Genomic DNA, 21,924 nt, shown 5'->3' with positions numbered 1-21,924 from the left:
GATTTGCCCATTCCCCGAGAGGAGTGACAGCCAGGGAGAGATTCTTAGTCTCACTGTCATTTTCCTCCAGGATTTCTAGAGAAGTCACCAGGAATCCCCTCTTGTCAGAAGGAGTCTCCAGTCTTCAGACTTAAGGCCAGTGAAAGAAGCCTAGATTTTGCTTTTATTCCTCTTGCTTGAAAGTACCTAGGAGTAAGTTTGTCTCTTCATTCTGGTGCCCACATAACTTAGCTGGTGCCTGGCATGTGTTGACAGCCATTACCTCTCACTGGGCACTCCTGTGTACCTGGCACTCTTTGATCCTTGCTAGCTTTCAGCAGGCAGGTTGGAAATTCTTATTGTTCCATGTAAAGATGAAGAGATGGAAGCATCTGAGGGAGGTATGGCCATTAGATGTAGTGATTGGTATTGGCTGGGCTATGCAAATGAAGGCTGGCATCTTCTGTACCCCCCCCAATGTTCTTTGTTATCCGAGTAGCAGGCACTCAAGCATTTGCTGGGTGAAGGATGAAGGAGGGAGTGGCAGTGATGCATACGATACCTGTGAGGGACAGAGGCCTTCAAAGCTTGGGAAAGCTGGAGTTAAGAGCAAGGGTGAGGTAGCTTTTAGGGCTGTGCTGTGCCCTGGTAAGATCAGGTAGTGAGCCCGGAGGAAGGACGTGGGACAAAGACATACCATGTGTGGCTGACATCTTGTCTTGTGATCCAGCCAGTGATACCCGGGATGGCTGTTGCTGAGGCAACCGTGGCAGAGTCAGGAAGGTCTGGGATGGCCCCAGAGTGATACCTGTCCTCCTTTCCTCCCCACCCACCCCACAGCTTCTGCCTTCATCATTGCCATGCTCCTGGCCAGCCTCAACAGCTGCTGCAACCCGTGGATCTACATGCTCTTCACAGGCCACCTCTTCCACGAACTTGTGCAGCGTTTCCTCTGCTGCTCGGCTCGTTACCTGAAGGGCAGCCGGCCTGGAGAGACAAGCATCAGCAAGAAAAGCAACTCATCCACCTTTGTCCTGAGTCGTCGCAGCTCGAGCCAGAGGAGCTGCTCTCAGCCATCCTCGGCATGAGCTAGAGGCTTGGCCCACCAGGCCAGCCGCTGGGTTGTTGTGTGGCCTCCGGTCTTCCCCCTGGTGGCTGTGCACGGAGCTGTATAAGGTGCCTATTGGTTTGCATCCCTCCTCTCCTTGGGTTGGCTAGTGTGTCATATTCTGACTTGGGGTAGGGAAATGTCTCTATGGGAGATGACAAGGTCACTCAGCCATCAGAGGGTCACCTGGACTCCCACCTGTTTCTACTACCCTGACCCAAGTGCTCCTGGGCTGTGGGTGGACTCTCCTGCACCTGGCTTTTGTCCCCCGCCCCCCTTGCCCCTTGTTTATCCTGGTGTCTTGGGAAAGACAGCACGCCTAGGATTGGTGACCGGTTAACTTGAGGAAGCTCAGTGGGCTGAGACAAGGAGTGAGAAATGAGGCTGCAGACGCAGAGTGGTGCTAATTTCTTTCTGACCTGAGTTGCGTGGACAGATCTTAGCATCCTTAGGGCATCCCAGAAAGCATTGGGAGCTGGACACTGAGCCGTGAGGCCACCTGGCTCTGAAAGGCATTGAGCACGAGGGCCAAAATGTTGAAGACAAAGCTGTTGCTTGACAAACATTTGGGAAGGAAAAGGAAATGAGAGCTATCCAGGACAGACAAGGGAGGAGAGCCGTTTGTACACACACTGACCCCTGCATCTGTGATCCTAGGAGCACTCACGTATATATGTGTACATGCACACATATGCAAGTAACCCTTCTCCTCTCTCTCTCTCTCTCTCTCTCTCTCTCTCTCTCTCTCTCTCTCTCTCTCTCCCCTCTCTTCCTCCTGACCACCTCTCCCCAGAGCTGACAGATGAATAGCAAGCTTAGTGCCGGATCAATCAATGTACAAAGATTGTTCATATTTTCTTATACTGTTGGTGACCAGTGGAAAAGTGAAGTAAGGAGTGTCCACCCATAAAAGTCTCAGAATGAATAAAGGAGGGCTAGGGTTAACTGAGGAAACGTAAGCCCGTGCCCTGAAAGCTGTACATAAGCACTGGAGGAAAGTAAAGAAGAATAAATAAATGGGGCCACCTTGTACTTATGAACCAGAGATGTAATATTATTGGACAGATTTGATGTAATCCTCATCAAAATCCTAGCTGGCTTCTGTAGAAATTGATAAAATGATCCTAAAATTCCCAAGGAGATGGGACTTGGGGTGTTAAGATGCTTTGGAATTTGTGGTGGGTTCACAATTTTGAGAACATATTAAAAATTGATAAAACAAACTCCAGAGGCCGAGGAGATGGCTCACTCAGAGAAGTGTGTGCTGAGCAAGTGTGAGGACCCAACTTCAGCACCTAGTATCCATGGAGAAGCCAGGCTCAGTGTGTCTTAACCTCAGCCTTGGGGTGGGGAGTGGCGACAGGTGGATCCCAGAGACTCGCAGGGCAGCCAGCCTAGCAGACTAATCAACTTCCAGTTCAGCAAGAGACTCTATCTCAAGATAAATAACTAAGTACATAAAAATAAGATGGAGAGTGACAGAAGAAATCACGGGAAGTCGACTTTTGGTATCTACATGTACCTGTGGATACACAACATACACATACTTACATGGCAAGCAGATACGCAAACATATGCACGCATGCACACACACAAACCCACTAAATTATATACACTTGAAAATGTGAAAAAAAGTTCAAGAGCTGAGTCTGGGAAAACCAAAACGATGGCTGAATTTCTTGGCCTGTCTTCCTCCAGTGCAGTTTCTCTCAGGACTCACTGCCTCCTGTGTCTGCAGGAGAGGTGGGTTCTATTCTGGCCTGTGAAAGCAGTGATCTTCCCTATCTGGCTTTAAGAAGGCCCGGAAGAGGCTCTGCAGCTGTGGCCTGTGTTCTTTAGAACAGCACTTCCCTAGGAGTCTTAAAGGTTTTGTTTATTGGCTACACATGCTCTCAAATGTCCTCTCAGCCTTGAGGGCAGGCTACAACTCTGTCTCAGAAATACCTTTGGCCATTAAACATAGGACACAACTGAATAGTGGCTTTCTGTCTGTGGCTGGGCACTGTGCACTCTAGAGTCCCTTTGAAAAAGCCAGACATAATTCCAGACTTACTGAAATATATCAAGGGCACTTCCAAAAAGCCTTGAATCTGTAGATCCATTTTGTTACCCACCCCCATATTTCTGAACACATTTTCTCCTGCTACACTGCAGTATTTGCCCAAACCCATACACATACCTGTATGCCCACAAGCACACATGAATATGAACCAGTACAGTCCAGTGTTCAGGGAGGAGAGAGCCATGTGCCACAGTGCCCAAGTTCAACGTCCTCAATTTAGGGCAAGCTGGTTGACACCAGCTGGAGACAGGAGGCAATGTCATTTTTGGACCGAGGGACACTAACCCTCATGCATGCAGTGTCACACCAGCTAGTCCCTGCTCTTTGAGAAGCTAGCAAGATTCTGCTTTAGGGTGTCTGTGCCAAGACCATCCTGCTTGCCTGAGTGCAGACACGGCAGTAGGGAGGGAGCCTGTTAGCATCCGTGTCTTGCAGATGTTCTGAGTCCTTGCTATCCACAGAGAAGTTGCTATCCTTAGAGCCAACAGGTGTCACTAGGGGTCAAGGGAAGGAGTGACTCAGATATTCTGACCCTGGACACAGTGTTCCTGAGAGGGCATAGAAACCTACTGGGGTGCTGCTGTCAGTCTCCGTGAAAGCTCTAGCTGGTCCTTGAGTCTTGTCCTGACATCCGATCTATGACATAAGTGACAATTGACTTTACCAGCAACACTGGATTGGCACTGTACTGTCCCAATCTCATGGGAGAATATTTTTTTTTATCATTTCTTCAATTGTTATCTCTCCCATGAAAGCTAAGGACCTCAAGGGGTTCAAAACACTCCCTCCCAATCCTGCAGCCTGTATTCTCCTTCCTTGGACCTCACACTTGACATCTTCAGCATCCCTTCTATTTTACAACCTGTTTACAATTCATGTGCAGGGTTGAAGTCGGTATTAAATTGGAGCATGCTGAATGTTCTGGAATGTTTTGTTGCTTTGGCCATGAGGAGTCAGTGTGCAAACTGTTAGAGTTATTTAGGCCCTGCCAGAAAAGAATCTGCATTTAAAAATCTGTGGTCTCCTTTTGGGACAAATCTGAGCCATCACTTCAGGGAGCACAAGGGGATGTCAGTGTGGGCTGCAGGATGATGGTCCTGGCTTTCGGCATGTAACTTTTGTATTCAACTGTAGTGAGAGGGCCCTCAGCACACAGTGTGAATTCCTTGATAGTGTTATTTCATGGACATTTGTGTGGTGCCCAGTGTCCCCTGCATCTGGTGAGTGATGTCACCAATCCTGAAATGCCTGCTTTACCAGCTGCTTCATAAATGGTGCACTTAATAAACATTTTTTTTCTGTATATTCCATTGCCTTTTTCCTCACCCCTACCCCCAAGAACAGTGACATCTTGTATTAGTTTCCTGGCAGGCTCCGTGGTCACCTTTTGCTGAGAACAATCTCATGGACTGTGGCAGGAGCCAGAGAGGGACCTGGTATCATCCTCTGGAATCCTAGGTGTGCTCATTTGTTTGTGGAAAGAAACACAAGGATCTTGAACCAGAGCACCTTATGGGATTTGTCAACCACACTGTGAGCTGTGGTCTAGCTGGAAATTTGGAAATGTTTAGGTCACTTGGAAGGGAGCAGGTGGGAAAGCAGTCTGCACACTGGGTTGCTGAGCTTTGGTGTGTGTTTCTGCGGTAGAGGGAGGTGTGGCACGTTTACACTGTTACTTTTATTTTCACAGCTAACCCAGATACACACACCCTGGGCCTCCGGCATTCATGACGTTTATTAGGGCTGATGGTGCACACAGCCACATGGCAAGGCCCAGTGTGTTCCCTGCTCAGTGTCTGAGCCAGAGGGGGGATTCCAAGAGGTCCGAGATTGGGGACTATTTTCAGCAGTGCCCAGGGATGCTTACCTGCCCTCTGTACTCTTCAGCTGCCTCAGGGACAGCAGAAATCATTTGAAAATAATCTCCTTGCATGGGAGACCGTATTTATGCCTGGCAAACGAGCAGACTCCTGAAAGCAACAAAACTTTGTTCTGGTTTCCAGAACGACACTAACTGAATTTTCTGGGTTTCAGAACTAGAGAAGGATACGCAACTACTGTACAGACACAAACAAAGCATAGTGTTCCCTGGTGCAGCCAAAACCCTTTATTGCAGCACCTTCTTCATGTCAGCAGTCACTGCTTGCTCTCCCTAGCATGAGGAGACGAGTTACCTCTCTAGAAGACTGGTGCTGGTTTGTGCTATTACAGTACACGAGAACGCAAAGCCTTGCGCTAGCTGCCTCTTAAGGAACCCTCCGTTTAGGCAGGGCCGCCAGGGATCATGGGAGGCTGGGCAGAGCAGAGGTGCCTGTGTTTCCACACGGGGCTGTCTTTTCCTTCTGGCTCCCCTCGCACCGCACCGTGTATTCCCATCTTGAGGTGGAATTGAGAGGAACCTCAAAAGAATGAGCTCTCCAGCAGCCCATGTGGAGAGGAGCCAGGAGTGCTCACCTGGCCTTGTTCCCACCCCCTGCCCAGCCTTTCCCACAGCCCAGTCTGGCTTTAGCCATCCCTTCGCAGCGCCACCTTAATGTTGCTGCAGACCTGGCCCAATGCAACAAAGAGCGGGTTGCAGAAGGTGCGGATACACAGTGAGTAGATGTGGCTGATGCACTGAATCTCGATCAGGTAGCTCTTAATGCAAGGCACCACGGCCCAGATGTGGCAGAAGGAGATACAGGCGAACAGGAATCCCCAGAGCAGGGCCAGCGGGACGCCCAGCAGTGTAGACAGCAGACGGTAGCACCAGTACTTGGAGACGGTGAAAGTGGTGTAGCTCACCTTCCACACACCATCGAAGCTGTAGGTGCCCTCGGGCTCCGCAATCACATCTTCAAAATCTACCTGCAGGGGCCAGAAGGGGACAACTCAACTCGTAGCTCATGTGGGCTTTTCTAGTGTTTGCCTGCTTACCTACCTGCATAGGAAACCCTGGGTGTGAGGCCAGGGAGATGGTTTGGCAGATAAGAGCACTTGCTGCTCTTGTAGAAGACCTGGGTTTGGTTCTTAGCATTTACAGAGTGGCCACAACCGTCCCTAATTCCAGTTCCCTGGGATCTAACATCCTCTTTTGAATTTCTTGGGCCCCCGGGCATTCACAGGGTGCATATATATAAATGCAGGAGGAACATTTGTACACATAAGTAAAATAAAACTAAACAAAAATTAAAAAAAAAAAAAAAGATGGCACACGCCTTTAGTCCCAGCACTTGAAAGGCAGAGGCAGGTGGATCTCTGTGAGTTTGAGGCCAGCCTGATCTACAAAGTAAGTTCCAGGGCAGCCAGAGCTCAGTTGCACAGATAACAAACAAACAAACAAACAATCAAAAACAGAAACAGGAAAGAAGAAAGAAATGCTGGGGCATCTGTTGTCTGTTGAGCTTCAGTGGGTCTTGATAGGCTCTGGAACTGTATCCCTAATGAGTGCCCAATATGGATGATAATATTGTCTCCCAGCCCTGCTGACTTGCCACGTACTATAGCTACAAGGTACTCCAAAGCCTGTCCAGCCTCTGCATTCTATGCATGGGTAAGAGGACTCCCAGAAGTTGAATATCTTGTTCAATATTGCACTGCTAGAGTCACAGTGCCTGCCTGCTATCGTTTAGATCTGCAATGTTCCTCAAAGGCCCATGTGTTAAAGGCTTGGTACCCAGCATGATACTACTGGGAGATGGTGGAACCTTTGAGAGGTGGGCTTTAGAGGGAGGAAGCTAGGGAATTTGAAATGTGCTCTGGAGGGAATGCTGAGAAGCCAGGCCTCCTTCATTCTTTTTGTTCCCCGGTCATCAGAAAGAGTTTGGCTCTACCATGTGGTCCTGCTATGATATTCTTGTCTTACCACAGGACTGAGAGCAACCCATTGACCATGGACTGCACCTCCATATCTGCAAGCTACAAGAAACCTTTTTTATTTTTATGTTGCTTATTTCAGGTGTTTGTTATAGAGGTGGAGAGATGACACTGCCAGTGTCCTGCCTAGTTGTTAACTTGACACAAACTCGAGCCATTTGGGAAGAAGGAGCCTCTATTGAAAAAAATTCCCCACCAGATTGGCCTGCAGGCAAGCCTGCTGGGTTTTTTTAAAATTAGTGATTGATATGGGAGTTCCCAGCCCCATGTGTGGTACTACTCCTGGGCAGGTGGTGCTGGGGTGTATAAGAAAGCAGACCGAGCAAGCCAGTAAGCAGTGTTCCTCCATGGCTTCTGCTTCAGTTCCTGCCTACAGGTTCCTGTCCTGCTTGAGTTCCTGTCCTGACTTCCATGGGCCGACTTCCATCAGTGGTGAAGTATGCCTGACACTTACCTGTAAGCTAAAATAAACCCTTCTCCCCACGAGTTGCTTTGGCCATAGTGTTTTATTATAATATAAACCCCAACTAAGACATACACATTCTATTATTTTTCAATCCTGAAGAAGTTGGATAGCCAGGAGCTAAGGTGAGGATCAGTTAGGGTGAGGTAGAGCATTGGTCTAGAATACACAAGCCCTAGCTTCAATCTTTAGTGCCATACAAACTAGGCATTGTGGCACATGCCCGTAATTCCAGAACTTGAGAGGTGGAGGCAAGAGGACCAGCCCAGAACTGGCATCTTTACCTCTAGCTTATTGGAGCAAAAATGGAGAGTTTCTATCTCTTCAGGCATCTCCCAAAGTTTAGAATCATAGGCACTAGGCTGGAGCTCATTCACCATCCCCACCTCTCAGGAAGGGACCGTCTATTGAAATGTTCTGACCACAGAGACCTTCACAAGCTCCATGGAAGTCAATGCCCTTCCTTAGAAGACCTCCTGGAGTAGCTTGTAGAGAGACTTCCATGGCCTCAGGGACTCTGACAGCAAGAGAATCATTTAGATAGAGGCTTGCTTCTCTATCTTTGTCCCATCCGGCCTTTCCATTGCCTTCCTTACCCAACCTGTCCTGATCCTACCTCCTTTTCACGCAACAGTCCTGAGGAATAGAGGGTTCCCTGATGACAAGCTTCCCATTCCTCCTCACAGTACTGGGGAACATGAGGGCTCAGAGGTAGGAGCTCTAGCCTGGACCAGGACCAGGCTCAATCCAGACATCCTGACTACTCCACTGTCTTCCAGCTACCCTAGCTGGGGTCAGATCCCAAGGCTATGCTTCATCCCTTAGGGATAGTGTCAGCTCTCAGTGATATATACCTCTTAGTAGGCAGGAAAACCTATTTCAAGGCAGAGTCATAGTTTTTATCTTTACACCTACCCAGATCCAAGGCTCGTTAATCACTGTAGGTCAGATTGCCCCTTTATTCCAGCAACTTCCTCTACTTGACATACTTTTCCTGTCTGTGCTTGGCTCTAAAGTCACGGCTGTGCTTTGGACCCTGAGTAGCTACTTATTGGCTGGATAACCCAAGCAGGCTATTGAATTTTTCTGGGCTGTATTTTTCTTGCCCTGTTTTGTAGGAATTGTCAGAGGACTGAATGAATTGAGACATGCAAATACTCAGAACCCTTGATGGCAGGGTGAGGAATGGCTAGATGCTGCTAGAGTTTGGATCTGAAATGTCATCCTCTAATGGAACAAGTGCCTTGGTCCCCAGGGAGGCACTACTGGGAGACCAAAGAACCTTTTTTGTAGGATTCTAGTAGAAGGTTGTTAGACTATAGGTGCCCTTCAAGAGAATTTTGTGCCCTTCCTCTTTCTCTTTCACTTCCCTGCCATGAAACGAATGTTTTGTTTCAACATGTGTTTTCAGACATGATGAACTGTCTTATCATAGATTCAAAGCAACAGGGCCCTCTGTCATGGACTGAGACTCCCAAAACTGTGAGTCCAAAACAACCTGTACTCTTCATAAGCTGGATGTCTTAGGTACTTGATACACAGAAACTCCAGCTGTTGCTGGAGGGGGAGGCTGTAGTAGAGCGTGTTCCTCAATAGAGAGCGAGCCACATCTGTAATCCCATCCCAAGAAGGCTGAGACAGGAAAATTGCTCTAAGTTTGATGAAAACCTGCACCACATAGTGAGAGGCAGATCAGTCCGTCTATAGTGTGAGATCCTGTCTCAAACAAACAAATGAACAAACAAGTAAACCACCAACCAAGAACAAAATCCTAGAAAGCTAGAGTCCAAAGGAGAGCCTGCATGCCAGTGCAGCTGTCGACCAGATGGATGGGTTTGGTATGTCTTTTAACCTCAGTGAGATTTGTTCCCTCCTTTTTAAAATGGAATTGGTCAACCACAGAGGTTAGGTATAGAGTAAGGGACTTGGAGGAAGGGAAGGAGCTTCCAAGGAAGAGGAAATAGAACATAGTTGTGGACTGGTGATGGGAGGGGACTGGAATGGGAAGATTAATGAGGGACCCATTAGCCTTATTGGAGATAATGAGGGAAGAGGGCTAAGGAAGGAAATACGGGAAGGGATAGCTAAAACTAAAGGGCCATTTAAGAGTCATATGGAAACTTCCTGCAGTAGAAACTTACTAAAATATGTACACATATGAAAGACATCTAAATGGAACCACCAAACCATTGGGGGAAACAAATCCCAAACTAGACATCTCTTGTCACCAAATGAAACATCCAATGCCAGGAATGGGTTACAGCTAATCCAGTTGTTGGTCAAGGGGGCTTAAAGGGAACACCTGAACAACTTAGGCTACTGCTAAGGCTGTTGGTTGTGCTACACAAACTGCTGGTTGTGTAGCACAACCCTGTTGCTGAAGACAACTGCACACCTCATTTTACATGAAGATGTCTAGCTGCAACCTACCTAGAGTCCTCACCACTGCTGACCACTGCTGAATATTGGTCACGACACCGGAAGGTACTCTGCATGCTACCAGAGGAGGCAGGTAAATCCCAGCCCAGTGACAGAACTCTGTGATCGACTGTGGTGACTTGCCTGCATACTATGCCGATGCAATGGTGGCACAGAAGTTGTGGGAGTAACCAACTAGTATCTGATTGGATTGAAGGCTCACTCCATGAAGTGAGTCCATGAAGTCCATCTTCCCCATTATTCTGGGGGCCAAATGAGACCAGAGGGAGAGCAATACGACAGTTCTGCTAAAGGAATTTAGTAATAAATTGACTCCTACAGCATTCTGCCATACCGGTTGACCAGCAATTTTACTCAGCCATCATCAGAGAAGCTTCTTCCAGCAGCAGATGGGAAGAAACTCAGAGACACACAAGTCAAAAAGATCCAAAGAGTGAGAGACTTCGGGGCACTCAAGTCTTAAATGGGATGTCATTGTCAAATCCCTCCTCTCAGGGCTCAGAGAACTTTGCAGAAGAGGGGGAAAGATTGTAAGAGCCTGAGAGGATGGAAGACACCAAAGGAACAAGGCCTTCAGTACACACCAGGTCTGAGGCACATAGGAACTCATAGACTGTGGCAGCATGCGCAGGGCCTACAGGGTCTAAGCCACATGGGGTCCCAGTTCTGAGAGGAGAAGTAGACACAAGCCCCATCTCTAATCCAGGAGCTATCTCCAAATGACAGCCACTGGCAAGGGAAAAATTAGTTTTCTCTAAAACAAGGTTCCATCCCCAGAAGTAGAGCACCAACAGAAAATGAACTCAATAGTATTCCTGAGGGTTTTTTTTTTTTTAAATTACTTATAGTGGTGAATTGTTGTGTCAACTTCACACAAGCTAAAGTTATCTGGTAGGATATAAGATTGGGTTGTAGGCATATCTGTAATGCATTTTTTAAATTAGTGATTGATGGGGGAGGCCCAACACTTTTTGGGTGGTGTCATCCCTGGGCTGATGGTCCTGGGTTCCAAAAGAAAGCTGGCTGAGAGACCATGAGGAGCAAGCCAATAAGCAGCACTTCTCAATGGCCTCTGCATCAGCTCGTGCCCCCAGGTTCTAGCCCTGCTTGAGTTCCCATCCAGACTTCCTTTGATGATGACCAGAGATGTAAAAGTGTAAGCCAAAAAAACCCTTTCCTCCCCAACTTGCTTTTTGGTCATGGTGTTTCATTGCAGCAATAGAAACCCTGACTAAGACACTTAGATAGTATGGTTTCCTACTTTGCGTTTTTATGGGTCTCTTCTGTGCACACGTGTATATGTCTGTGACTATATGTGCTTTTTGTGCTCTTGTGATTTTTCCTTTTTGGTGTGTGTGTGTGTGTGTGTGTGTGTGTGTGTGTGTGTGTGTGTGTTGCCTTATTCTGCTTTTTTGGTTGCCTGCTTATTTTCTAATAGTGTGTGGGGGGAGGTAGGAAGGGTCTGGCAGGAGTCAGGAAAGGGAAAACTGTGATTAAAACATATTGTTTGAAAACATACATTTTCAAGTAAAAAGAGAAAAAATGTTAGAAAAAAGCGGTTAAAATTTTTATTGGTATAAAGAGCAGAGATAATTTTTCTTCTATTTACTCATGACTGATATATGTCTCACTATCTATTTATTTATCTACCCATACATCATCTATTCATCTCCCTTTCCATCCATTTATTTACCCATCTAGCTAGTCATGTATTCTTTTAATAATCTATTATCTATCCTTTTGTCTAACCATGTATTTACCTACCTATCTCTTCCTTCTTCTACCTATTTATCTACCCATCCATCTATTCATCTTTAGCAAGCTATCACCTATTCACTTTTCATCTATCTATCTATCTATCTATCTATCTATCTATCTATCTATCTATCTATAATCTATTTATCATCTATGTTTATCTTTCATCTAGCTACTTACCACTATCATCTATTCATCCATCTGCCATCATCTAACTACCCATTTTCCTATCCATTCTCCCATCTTCTACCCACACCCCATCTACCCATTCCTCTCTCATCTATTCATTTATTTTCCTACCCATCTGTCTATCTATATACTCACCAACCTATCTTCCCCTCTTTTTCTCTATCTATTATTCACATGTTCATCCACAGAAACAAATACTTACTGAGCACTGGGTGCTCAGTACTCAATACCTGCCACATGGTAGGTGCTCATTAATTTGAACTTGTCCAAATGTTCTTAAATTCCTATAAAATATGTCTTGGAACTTCTGCTAACATTCCAGGTCATGAGTAGAAGAACTCTTCAGCTGACCTCATCATCCTGTGTGGACTTCTCATTGACAGCTGATAGTGAACTGAATTCTTTCTTTTCTGCTTATAATGCTTGTCCCTTCCATGAGGACTTCTCTGTTGTTGTTTTTTTTTTTTTTAAATTAGCATTTCTTCTCAGAAATTATTGGCACCCGCACTTGAGTTATTTCCTGGGATCATCTTTGAGAGCTGAATGTGTGGCAACTGGTTTCTTTTCTTTGAAGCAGCAACACACTGTTGGAGGGCTGTGCTGTGCTGGGAGGAGGCAGCTGCACCCCTAAGTTGAATCTGAGACCCGAGAGCACTCTGATCACAAATTCTGGCTTGGAGAGCCATTCATAAAAGCCATCCATAAGAGTCACTCAGCAGATCTAGGTGGCCCTGTAGTGCATCAAGCACACTGTGAATTAATTTCCTTTCTAGAAGTGGGTGGGCGAAGGAGTTTTTCTTGGAGGGTTGGGGCTGAGAAAGCCTCAGAGCCACTTATGTAGCTGGAGGGTGGGAAGGGGAGATGGTACTCTTTCAGCCTGTGTCTTCTCTGACACAGTTATTTTTGGAGCAACAAGAAAGCCAGTTGTTTAATTGGCACAGGTCTGCACAGTCCCTGCAGTCACTGAGAAGGTTGGCAAGGTGCAGGACCACTGGGTTGCCTAGGAATGAGGAGGAGGACAACATCTACCCCTGAATCCAAAGTCTGCCTCCACCCAGAATTCCACACTACTCAGTCCTTGGTCATCCAGGGATGGGATAATTCAGTTAAGATACCTAGGAGTCTGGGCAGTGGTGCTAGGCTTCCAGAGTCCACTTGGCTGATGAGTTACTGTGTGATTCAAGGCACCACACTTTTCCTCTAGCTATTGGTTGTGTTGAACCCTACAAAGAGAGGATGGAGACATGGCCCTCAGCATAGTTTCAGTATTGGAGTCTAAAGACAGGAGCAAGGAGCTTAGCATGGCTGGGTCCTGGTTTCCTGGCCTGCTGTCTTGCTACGTAAGGGGTGGGCTGTTCAGTCCCAGAAGGTCAGTACGGAAGCCGAATTGGTGTTAGAAATGGTCATAGAGATTAGATGCAGTCGTCTATGACTGTTGAATAGTAATATTAATGGAGCTTTATACTCCACACTCGCGTTGCATGTCTCTGATACTATGTCTTACAAAAGTATTGCTGTACAACAGACTGGGATAATTGCGGTCACACTGACTGTTGCCCACACAGTCTGAAAAGCACTAATGCATAAAATTACAAATTGAAATGAGATGATAACTGCAAAGGCAGTTTAAAGAGATGGATGAGATTTGTTTCTTTTGTTAGAAAAGATATTAGCAGATTCTTTGTATGATCTGGGGGTGACCATGGTAACACCCATAATGCATTTGGGCCCTGTAGATCATCTCTGCCTGTACATCTTATACTACTCATTTCATAAAGGTATATAAGGGCCAAGCAGAATGAGATTCAAGCGAGACAGACAGCAAAGCTTGTGCCTCAATCTCCTCTGTATGCTTCTTGCTCAGGATCACCACATGGGCCAGGTCCCTTGTCCAGCACTGCTCCTGGGATGGACTTGACTGAGTGGGTAAGGGAAGGGAGAAAAGGCAAACACAGATAGACATAGACAGAAATCTGGGCTCAGGTGGTCTGGGTGCTCTAGTGGAGAAAACACAGTACCCCAGAAGCTCAGCATGTGTATTATACAGAGTTGAACAGAGAGGTTGGGTTGTTGCATACAGCTAAACCAGGAGGCGGGGTTTATGGTACAGAATTAGATCAAGGAGGCAGACTTTGCTAATCTTTTATAGGAGCAGTCTCTGTGGGTGAGCAGCCTTCAGACTGGAAGCATCCAGGGGGAGAAAGCTATATGGATGTTTTTCGCACGTGTTTATCATCAACAATTACATCTGGTACAGACCAGATGGGAAGGTTTTGCCTTTTACCTCTGACCCCCCAACCCCTGGGGAGAAGTCTTTGCATTACTCCATGGGCTTGACCCTATGTCAACAGTCAGTCAGGGCTCTAATCCAAGCTTTCTCTACTCCCTATAGCCAGGCATGCCAGCAGGAGCTGAATCTCAGAAGGAGGGGACCAGGTATTACCAGTCATTCTGATGGAAAGCATCCGACAGGGCTACCTGGAGAACCCTTGCTGCAGCACAAAGGGACTTTGCGTTTGTGTAAAGGACCAGGGGAGAAGCTAAACCAGGGCCACAGGAAGTGAGACTGGAACCTCCTAGCAGGGCCCCACTGTCTTCCCAGTGCCTTTTGGCACTTAGCCTCTTGCTGGCTTCTTCCTGGCATCTCTCTTGCCCTCTCAGCTAGTACCTTTGGTGGAGATTGCACTGATGGGGTGGGGAGAGGTGGAAATGCCTTGGCTGGTGTCTGAGACTGTGTACTAGCTTCTGGCTGCTGGCTAGCAAGTCTCCCCAAATAACCTTCAGTGAGTCACACCTCTTTGTATCTATGACCATGGGTGGTCCTGTCCCGGTTCAAGTGTGAGGTTGCTATGTGACTCATTTTAACCATCAGAATGTGACAGAGAAAGTGCTGGGCCAGCTACAGACTAAGTACCAGGAAGTCGTCGCATCTTCTGCTTTGGGGACTCCTGGCAGAGTGACCTGGCAGAGATTTTGAAATTTACTCTTATACCTTGCTCTAGAGTGGTACTAGGTGTGGGTTACAACCCGCTCTTCTAGAAACAGCTCTGAAGCTCTGAGATGGAAGCTTAGCCATCCCAGCATCCCCCCCCCCCCCCCCCCCCACACACACTGTGTCCTGTCCCCGGTCTCTACCTGTGTCCTAGAATAGCAGAGAACCTCCTTGAATGTTCTAGCTCAGAAGAGTTCCCAAGTGACGTCAGCCCTAGGTTACTGTCTGACTGAAGCTGCAGGGGATGTCCACAGAGACGGTGGAACCATCCAGCCAGCTCCACAAAGCCACAGAACTGCTGGGGGGTTGGGGGATGGGCGGCATGACAGCTGATTACTGATTAAAAGCATGTCACTGGGGAACTCACCCTGGATCTCAGGTTCATTTCCTAGAGGCTGCAGGACTTGTTTGCTGATGTTCAAAACTGAAGGACAAGACATTCTCTACTTTGATTGCATAAAGACTTCTTATGATGACAGGGCACAGGCAACCACATTTTAGCAAGCTGAACCCCACAAAGGAGACCACATTTTGAAAGATCTGGGACAAACATGGTATCACCAGGTAAAAATACCTCTATATTAATTCCATATAGCTTTGTGTGTGTCTGTTCATGGGGACGTGTGTATATGTGGGTGCACATGCATATGTGTGCACGCATGTGCCCACACGCATGTACACATATGTATGCATGGAGGCATGGGCAACATTGACTCTTAGTCGCTTCTCCACATTATTTTTCCAAGACTGCCTCTCACCAAGTCTGGAACTCATCTATTCAGCTAGCCTGGTGAAGCCTGCAAGGCTCAGGGCTATTTTATCTCCTCCAGTCCCAGTGCTGTAGTTACAGCACACACCAGCCCTGCCTGAGTTTTATGCGGGTTCTGGGGGAGCTAAGCTCAGGTCCTTATGTGTGTGCAGCAAGTGCTCTTCTGACTGAGCCATCGCCCCAGGGCCCATGTAGCCATTTTGAGAAGAAGTTTACAGAGGGCAAGGCACTTAGAGAAAGGAGCTGCCAGTAAGGACCAGATGAACTACGATCTGTTCTACATCCTCTGCCTGCCTGCCCTTTCTGTGTTCTCACCCACACATTTTCTTTTGGGTACCCTGTGTTTCCTCAATGGATAGTTCAGTATTCTCCAGCAGCCAGAGTAGCGAAGAGGTTCTATTTGTGGTACCAACTCTGACTAGCTAATGGGGCTTGGCTTCCTGGAAAAGTACTGTGATCCACTAGTAATGCCTGCTATGTACACAGGAAGCAGTGATGGTGGTACCTGCCCCTTACATTTACCAACTCCATCCTGTGTTTTTCCCAGAACTGTGAAAAGATTCCATATAATCGCTCATTCCACTTCCTGTTTTTAGAATGCCTGGTCCTCATTTCATTTTTTTCCCCCTCATTTTAAAAAAGTGCACCTTGGGTATCATTTGCCAGGAAGATGGCTCCTGATTTTCCCAGGCACAAGTCCCATTTCTTCCCTAACCTTCCAGGACACTTCCTCTGATACTGCTTATGGCATTTGGCACCTTCCCCCCTTCCTGGCTCCTTATTCTAGTCTCATCTGCAAGGCTTGGATTCTTCCCTGGAAGAAGCATCGGGTTAGTTTTATTATTGCACAGCAGTGCGTCCCAACTCCACCTAAGCTGGAAATAGGACTTTGAGGGTAGACTGCTGGCTGCTCTCAGTACTTCTTGGCCTTGCTGACAAAAAACAGAAGGTGCCATTGGAAGATGGAGGGTGTTTCATGGCAGGTGTAAACTAGAAGTGGGTGGAGAATCCATGAATTGGGTAGAGTTCAGGTACATCTATCTGTCTGCTTCCCTTTCTGAAGCTGCTGAACGTTGCTGCTTCAGGAGGAGTGAGTGCCCACGTGTGAGCCAGTGAGGGAGGGGCTTGGAGTCAGCCATGAGCCTTCTCAGGGACTGGGGTAGGCTGGGGTTTCTAGGCATGCCTGCGGAGGGTGCTATTATAATCAGAGTCATTGGGAGGTGCCCTTGCATGGGGCACATGTACAAGTGAGTTCAGAGTTCCAAAGCCTGGTATGCAGTGTGCACACAGCTCTCACCATAGCCTCTAGGTGGTGTGGTGCCTGGTATGTAGCTGGTTCTCAGTAACAAGGTGTGTGTGTGTGGTTCCACACTAGAAGCAGGGTTGGGTGAGGAAGGAAATGAGGTACCCTCTTCACAGTTCGTCAGTGGTCATCTCTCAAGACTTCCACTTAGCCAGAGGCCTGACCCGAGTGTCAGAGACTACTTTAGTGGGTATATGGGCTTCATTTTCACTGTGACTCTTACTTTCCAGCCTGGGGTCAAGGGCAGCACCTATAGGAAATACCTCCCTAGGCTGGGGTCCCCCAGGTGGCTCTGTCTCCTTTCTCTCTTGTGTTTTACTACATGAAATCTGCAGCTGACTGGAGTGAGGACTATATCCCTTGTCCCCACTCGGGTTTCTTTCTATACCAGGGAATTCCAGCTACAGAGCGAAAGGATTTTTCAAGACACTCAGCAAGCTTAGTGTCCTAGCCGGGGACCACAGCTGGTGCTTCCCGGATTCTGTCTTTGCTGTTCATCCCATCCCAGGAGGACCCTGCTGACATGTGAGAACACCCTGGCAAGGCTACCCAGCATGCTGCTGTGGCTTCTGTGCCTTCGCCTTGACCTCTGCCTTATCTCTGTCCCTCACCTGCCACCTTCTGTCTCCTTTCTTTCCCAGGTGATGACAGAAACCCAGGCAGTAGAAGGCTGTCTTGTTCTGACAGCCTGCCCCTCCCCCAGCCGGTCAGCTCTCTGAAACTGTGTGGTATTTATCTCCCCGATATTATCCCTCTTCTGTGTTTCTAAATGTTTCATTTCTGGCTCATTAAAAATGAAGGAAAGGAAATGCCAGACAACTTCCCAAGGCAGAAAATGTCCAAACAATGCCAGTTAATTTCCTCCGAACAAAATTAATTGCGCACCTTTTATTTAAGTCTTTGGAAGATATTGGTATGGGGATCAGGGCTGCCAGGGAGGACACTTTTCTGCCTCAGAGAAGCTACAGAGAGCTGGGCACCTATAGTGCTGTCACTGCCTCTTTCTTTGGGTCATAGGGTCTGGCTCCCTCTTGGCTTAGTAGAACCTTTACAATTCCCTCCGCACTTGGGACCTATCCCAGCATCCCCAAGAGATTGTATTGTCCTATGCTTCTTATCCCCAGCCCTAGTACCCACCAAAGACTCCAGAAGGCTCAGTTTGCCAGTCTTCTGGAGTAACCCTCCTACTTGAGGGCTAATTCTTCAGACCCTGCCTGCTAATTGCCACGCCTCTCTCCAAGTGCGAGGTACGCCAGAAGTCCCGCCTCCAGAGACTAAAGGAGCTGCTGATTGGGCCAACATGCTGACGAACTTGGGGGAGGGGTTTTGCCTTATACTACCTGTTGGCTTGTAACAAAAGATTATTATTAAATGAAAGATGGCTGAATGATCACACTTCCGTGTCGGCTAATTTTTAAGAACCTTCCACATGGATTAAGGTGATATAATATGGCTTGCCAGGTCCCTGACTCCATATTCCAAAAAACCCATTCTTATTGTTGCTGCTGGACGGCAACATTCTGGATGAAAGGTTACTTGAGGGCTCTGCTCAGCCCCAGATAACCATATACTTCCTGGGAGTGGAGACTGTGTTATAAACCTTCAGTTCATACAGGGCATTTCTGCTGCCCAGAGCAGCTTGGGACTCATGTACCCGATGGAGGTAAATGGAGTTGATGTATTGTCACAGGAGGAAATGAGGTTTAGAAGCTTAGGCGACATATCCACTCTCTTTGCCTTTGGGAGGGGTCTGGAGTTGAAACCAGGCAGTTCAGCTGGACCACTCGATGGAAACCATGGCTGCTGCAGGTCTCTAGTATTTTGGAGGTGAGAAATTTTGCATTGCCTGAATCCCATGAAGTTCCATCTCCACCATTAGTGACCTATGTCAGCACACAACGGTGTGAGTTAGGTCAGACCCGGTGAAGGGGTACAGAGGTGTGGAGCAGTTGGCTACCTGGAGGAGTCAGGGAAGGCTTTTTTGGAGGAGGTGACATTGGGTGGTGGCCTTGGAGCCTGAGTTGGGTAGAGCAAAGGTAAGCACTACTGCTCAGGATACAAGGGGGGTTGGCATTGGGAGTCACCAGGCAAACAGGTGACACCAGCTTGTGTTGGGTGTGGACAGGCCCATGAACGGCTGGGTTTTAGACAGGTAGGAGGAGCGGTCTTGTAGGATGGCAGATCTGGCTGTGCCTTTGAATGAACTCTTGGTTATGTTGCTAAAATCTGTGGCTCACATAACCCCACATCTCTAAATTCTGTGTCATAACAATCACAGTACAAAAAGAGAGATATGTCTCCACTGTGGAAAACTTAAGAATGTCCTACACAATTTAAGCATGCGAATCAGTTTTCAATGTTAAATTTTATGAACTAAATATAGGATATGTATTTCTGGGGAAAATCTGGAGTCCACACAGAGGTGTGTCCTCAGTATAAGACATACAAAGTTCTAGAAACAGATGTGTATCCTTTTATGCCGCTTAGGTGTTGAAATGCTAAATTATAGATATAGAATTAAGTAAAAACATAAAAATTTTAATTTTTCTTAAAAAATTAGTGTGTGTGTGTGTGTGTGTGTATGTGTGTGTACATAGAAGTTAGAGGTCTTGTGGAAGTCTGTTCTCTTTTTCTACCACACAGGTTCTGGGCTAGAACTCAGGTCATTAGATTTGGCAGTGGGCATCATTTCCCACTGAGCCATCTTGTTGACCTCATAAAAATCAATTTCAATCATTGGATCCTTCTTTTTTAAAAAGTAATGCTAGAAAACTTTAAATTTCCCAGTAGGTGGGTACTTTGGTCATCTCTGTACAGTCTGTCTAGTTTTTCTGTCAGCCCAGCACGACTCTAGTCGAATCCTATAAAACTACACACATAAATGCTAAGCCACGGCGACTGTCATGCTGAGAGCACGGCCCCCACAATTGTATGCAGAGCACAGCCGCCGGAAGGAGTGACTGCAGTGCTGTGGATGATCTTACGATGTGCAGGGCGAATGTACCAGGGCCCCACTGCATCTGTAGCTCCACAGGCAGCTCTGGCCTGGGATTCCCAGTACTTAGCCTGGATGCCCAGCCACTCTGGAGACTCTGAGGCTGGTGGCTTGGACTTTGCTCTGAGGGGGCTCCCGTGGCATTTAGTTTAGGCAGAGATTGAATCATGGGGACCCAAGGCACTTAAATATTCCTTTCCCGGTACCTGCTGAGAGGCCTTTGCCTGGTCCTGGCTACTAGGCCTGGAATGAGGCAGGGAGTTAGACAGACAGGGAACAGGAAGGTTGGCCTATAAGGCCCATTGTGCCAGTGAGACAAATACTAGGCACTGCTGCAGGGTTAGCTAGTGTCTCTTGGAGGGGCCACGGATGAAGCTGGCCTCAGATTAACCCCGAGCCCACTACGGAGACAGCCTAAGTGCTGCTGGCAAAGCAAGGCAAACGACTTGGCCCAGGTTCTGAATCTTCCCAGTGATTCCTCTGGGGCCTGGGGCCAGAGCCAAGTGCGGGCATTTGGAGCTACTAATAAGAAGGCATTTTGGTGTCTTCCTCTTAGCACCATCATGCAGGTGGTTAAAGTTTTCTTCTTGCCTTGCTAAGGCCTGTATAGCTGTACCTGTTTGCTGGGTTTTGGAGAGGACAGTATCCAGGGGACTTTGGGAAGGCTGACCTCAAGTGTGTGAGGACCATGATGTCCTGCTTGGGCACGGAGCCTACCTTCACAATGTCCTCATTGATGTTCTTGGGGTCTCGGTTCACCAAGTCTATCTCCTTGCAGTGAATGTCCTTGATGATCCGTGCCTCCAGATCTGTGTGCTCTTCGGTCATCATTGCGAGGAGGCTCGGGCCCCTTCAGGAGGAGATATCAGAGCCTTGTGGCTGGTATCGTTGATAGTCTTGGGGCAGAAAGACCAAGCTTAGGGTCTCCAGACTGGTGCCCCTGCCGGCTAAATAGGCCCCACCCAGCATGCCGGCTGACAGCTGTCCTGCATAACTTCAGCCGGCCTCTAGTTAAAGCTGCTGGTGGCACGCCTCCAAGCTAAAATTAAGACTGGATGGCAGAGCGCTCCTTAAAGGGGGCTGTGCAGGCCATTGGCCTCACGCGAGAGGAGATCTGGCATTCCCTGCCAGCCACCAGGGCCTGGCCTTCCCGGTACTCTGTGGAGGCGGGTTGAGCAAACCCCTTGGAGTCCCTGGAATTTGCCACTCTGCACTCAGGCTCCTCCCAGGAGCAGCTGCCCAAGAAGGGAGGTGGGCTCAGTCCCAGCTCTGTCTCCTGCTAGCTGCTGAGTGACCTTGGCACATGCCCCTTCTCTAGGCCACTATGACCCTATTTGTGACTAGGGATACTATAAGGACCAGAAAATAAACATCAAGACTCCTCCCACCATGGGAGAGGAGACTGGTTTTCTGGGGGATTCTATTGCAGCTCCTGCAAGGGCCCATGTGTAAAGGTGTAGTCCCCAGCGGATGGCTCTATTGACAGGTGTTAAGGCATGAGGTTTCTAGCTTGGTCCTTGTCCTTCCCTTGATGAATTCATAAGCTATCAGGAGATGGAGCTTTGTGGAGGAAGTAGGCTCCAGGGGGCATGTTGTAGTAAATCTCCAACCCAAATAAGCCCGTGCAAAGAAAACACAACTCAATTAATATGAATATAAGCTGCATGCCTAGATTGGGCAGATCTACTACTACACTACTATATTCCCCAACTATGAGATCTCCAGACCATGGGCTTCTGCTCCATTTTCCTTCTACCTCCTCCTCTTCAGTCTTCCTTTCTCTCCCTCTCCTTGTCTCCCCTTCTATCTCTCCTTCTTTCCCCCAACCTCTCTTGCTCCACCTCTCTTCCACTGCCCAACCACAGGCTCTAGCCTTTATTTTACAAGTTAGATGGGGTTCACATGATGTCATTCACTCCTTGACCCAGGCAGCCCATCTTGGGGAAGAGGAATTAGCATCAAAACACAAACAGCACCAGAGCAGTCTACAGCAAGGACACGCTTTTGAAAGACAC

At 47.7% G+C, this 21,924-nt stretch overlaps 2 protein-coding genes and 1 long non-coding RNA gene across 5 annotated transcripts in view; 2 read left to right on the top strand and 1 right to left on the bottom strand.

Annotated features, from left to right (window-relative positions):
• Positions 1-4,452, top strand: part of Oxtr (oxytocin receptor) — a 17,514-nt gene extending 13,062 nt beyond the window's left edge. For all 3 annotated transcript variants that reach the window (XM_031382836.1, XM_031382834.1, XM_031382835.1), the window contains exon 3: positions 820-4,452. In XM_031382836.1, coding sequence (XP_031238696.1) covers positions 820-1,067 — 248 coding nt within the window. In that variant the 3' untranslated portion in view covers positions 1,068-4,452. The remainder of the gene's footprint in view (positions 1-819) is intronic.
• Positions 4,453-5,233: 781 nt separating this feature from the next.
• On the bottom strand, positions 5,234-21,046 carry Cav3 (caveolin 3). Its single transcript, XM_031380941.1, has 2 exons — positions 20,627-21,046; positions 5,234-5,996 (listed from the first exon to the last, which is right to left on the bottom strand). Exons 1-2 carry the CDS (start codon positions 20,738-20,740, stop codon positions 5,655-5,657), a joined length of 456 nt encoding a protein of 151 aa, XP_031236801.1. The 5' UTR covers positions 20,741-21,046; the 3' UTR covers positions 5,234-5,654.
• Positions 13,578-18,100, top strand: LOC116098288. Its single transcript, XR_004121786.1, has 7 exons — positions 13,578-13,628; positions 13,715-13,776; positions 14,000-14,101; positions 14,243-14,286; positions 15,322-15,406; positions 17,306-17,439; positions 17,556-18,100. It is a non-coding gene; the product is annotated as an uncharacterized LOC116098288 (long non-coding RNA).
• Positions 21,047-21,924: the final 878 nt, after the last annotated feature.

Source organism: Mastomys coucha, unplaced genomic scaffold (assembly GCF_008632895.1).
Source record: "Mastomys coucha isolate ucsf_1 unplaced genomic scaffold, UCSF_Mcou_1 pScaffold20, whole genome shotgun sequence".
In the NCBI taxonomy this organism is placed as follows: domain Eukaryota; kingdom Metazoa; phylum Chordata; class Mammalia; order Rodentia; family Muridae; genus Mastomys; species Mastomys coucha.
The sequence above is the reverse complement of the archived record's forward strand: the minus strand, read 5'-3'. Positions and strand labels throughout refer to the sequence as shown.

Excerpts from the sequence above, each read along its gene's own strand:
- Cav3 (XM_031380941.1), bottom strand. The coding sequence starts at position 20,740 with ATGATGACCGAAGAGCACACAGATCTGGAGGCACGGATCATCAAGGAC. Across the intron at positions 5,997-20,626 it reads TCAATGAGGACATTGTGAAG|GTAGATTTTGAAGATGTGAT; the intron begins GTAGGCTCCGTG and ends TGGCCCCTGCAG.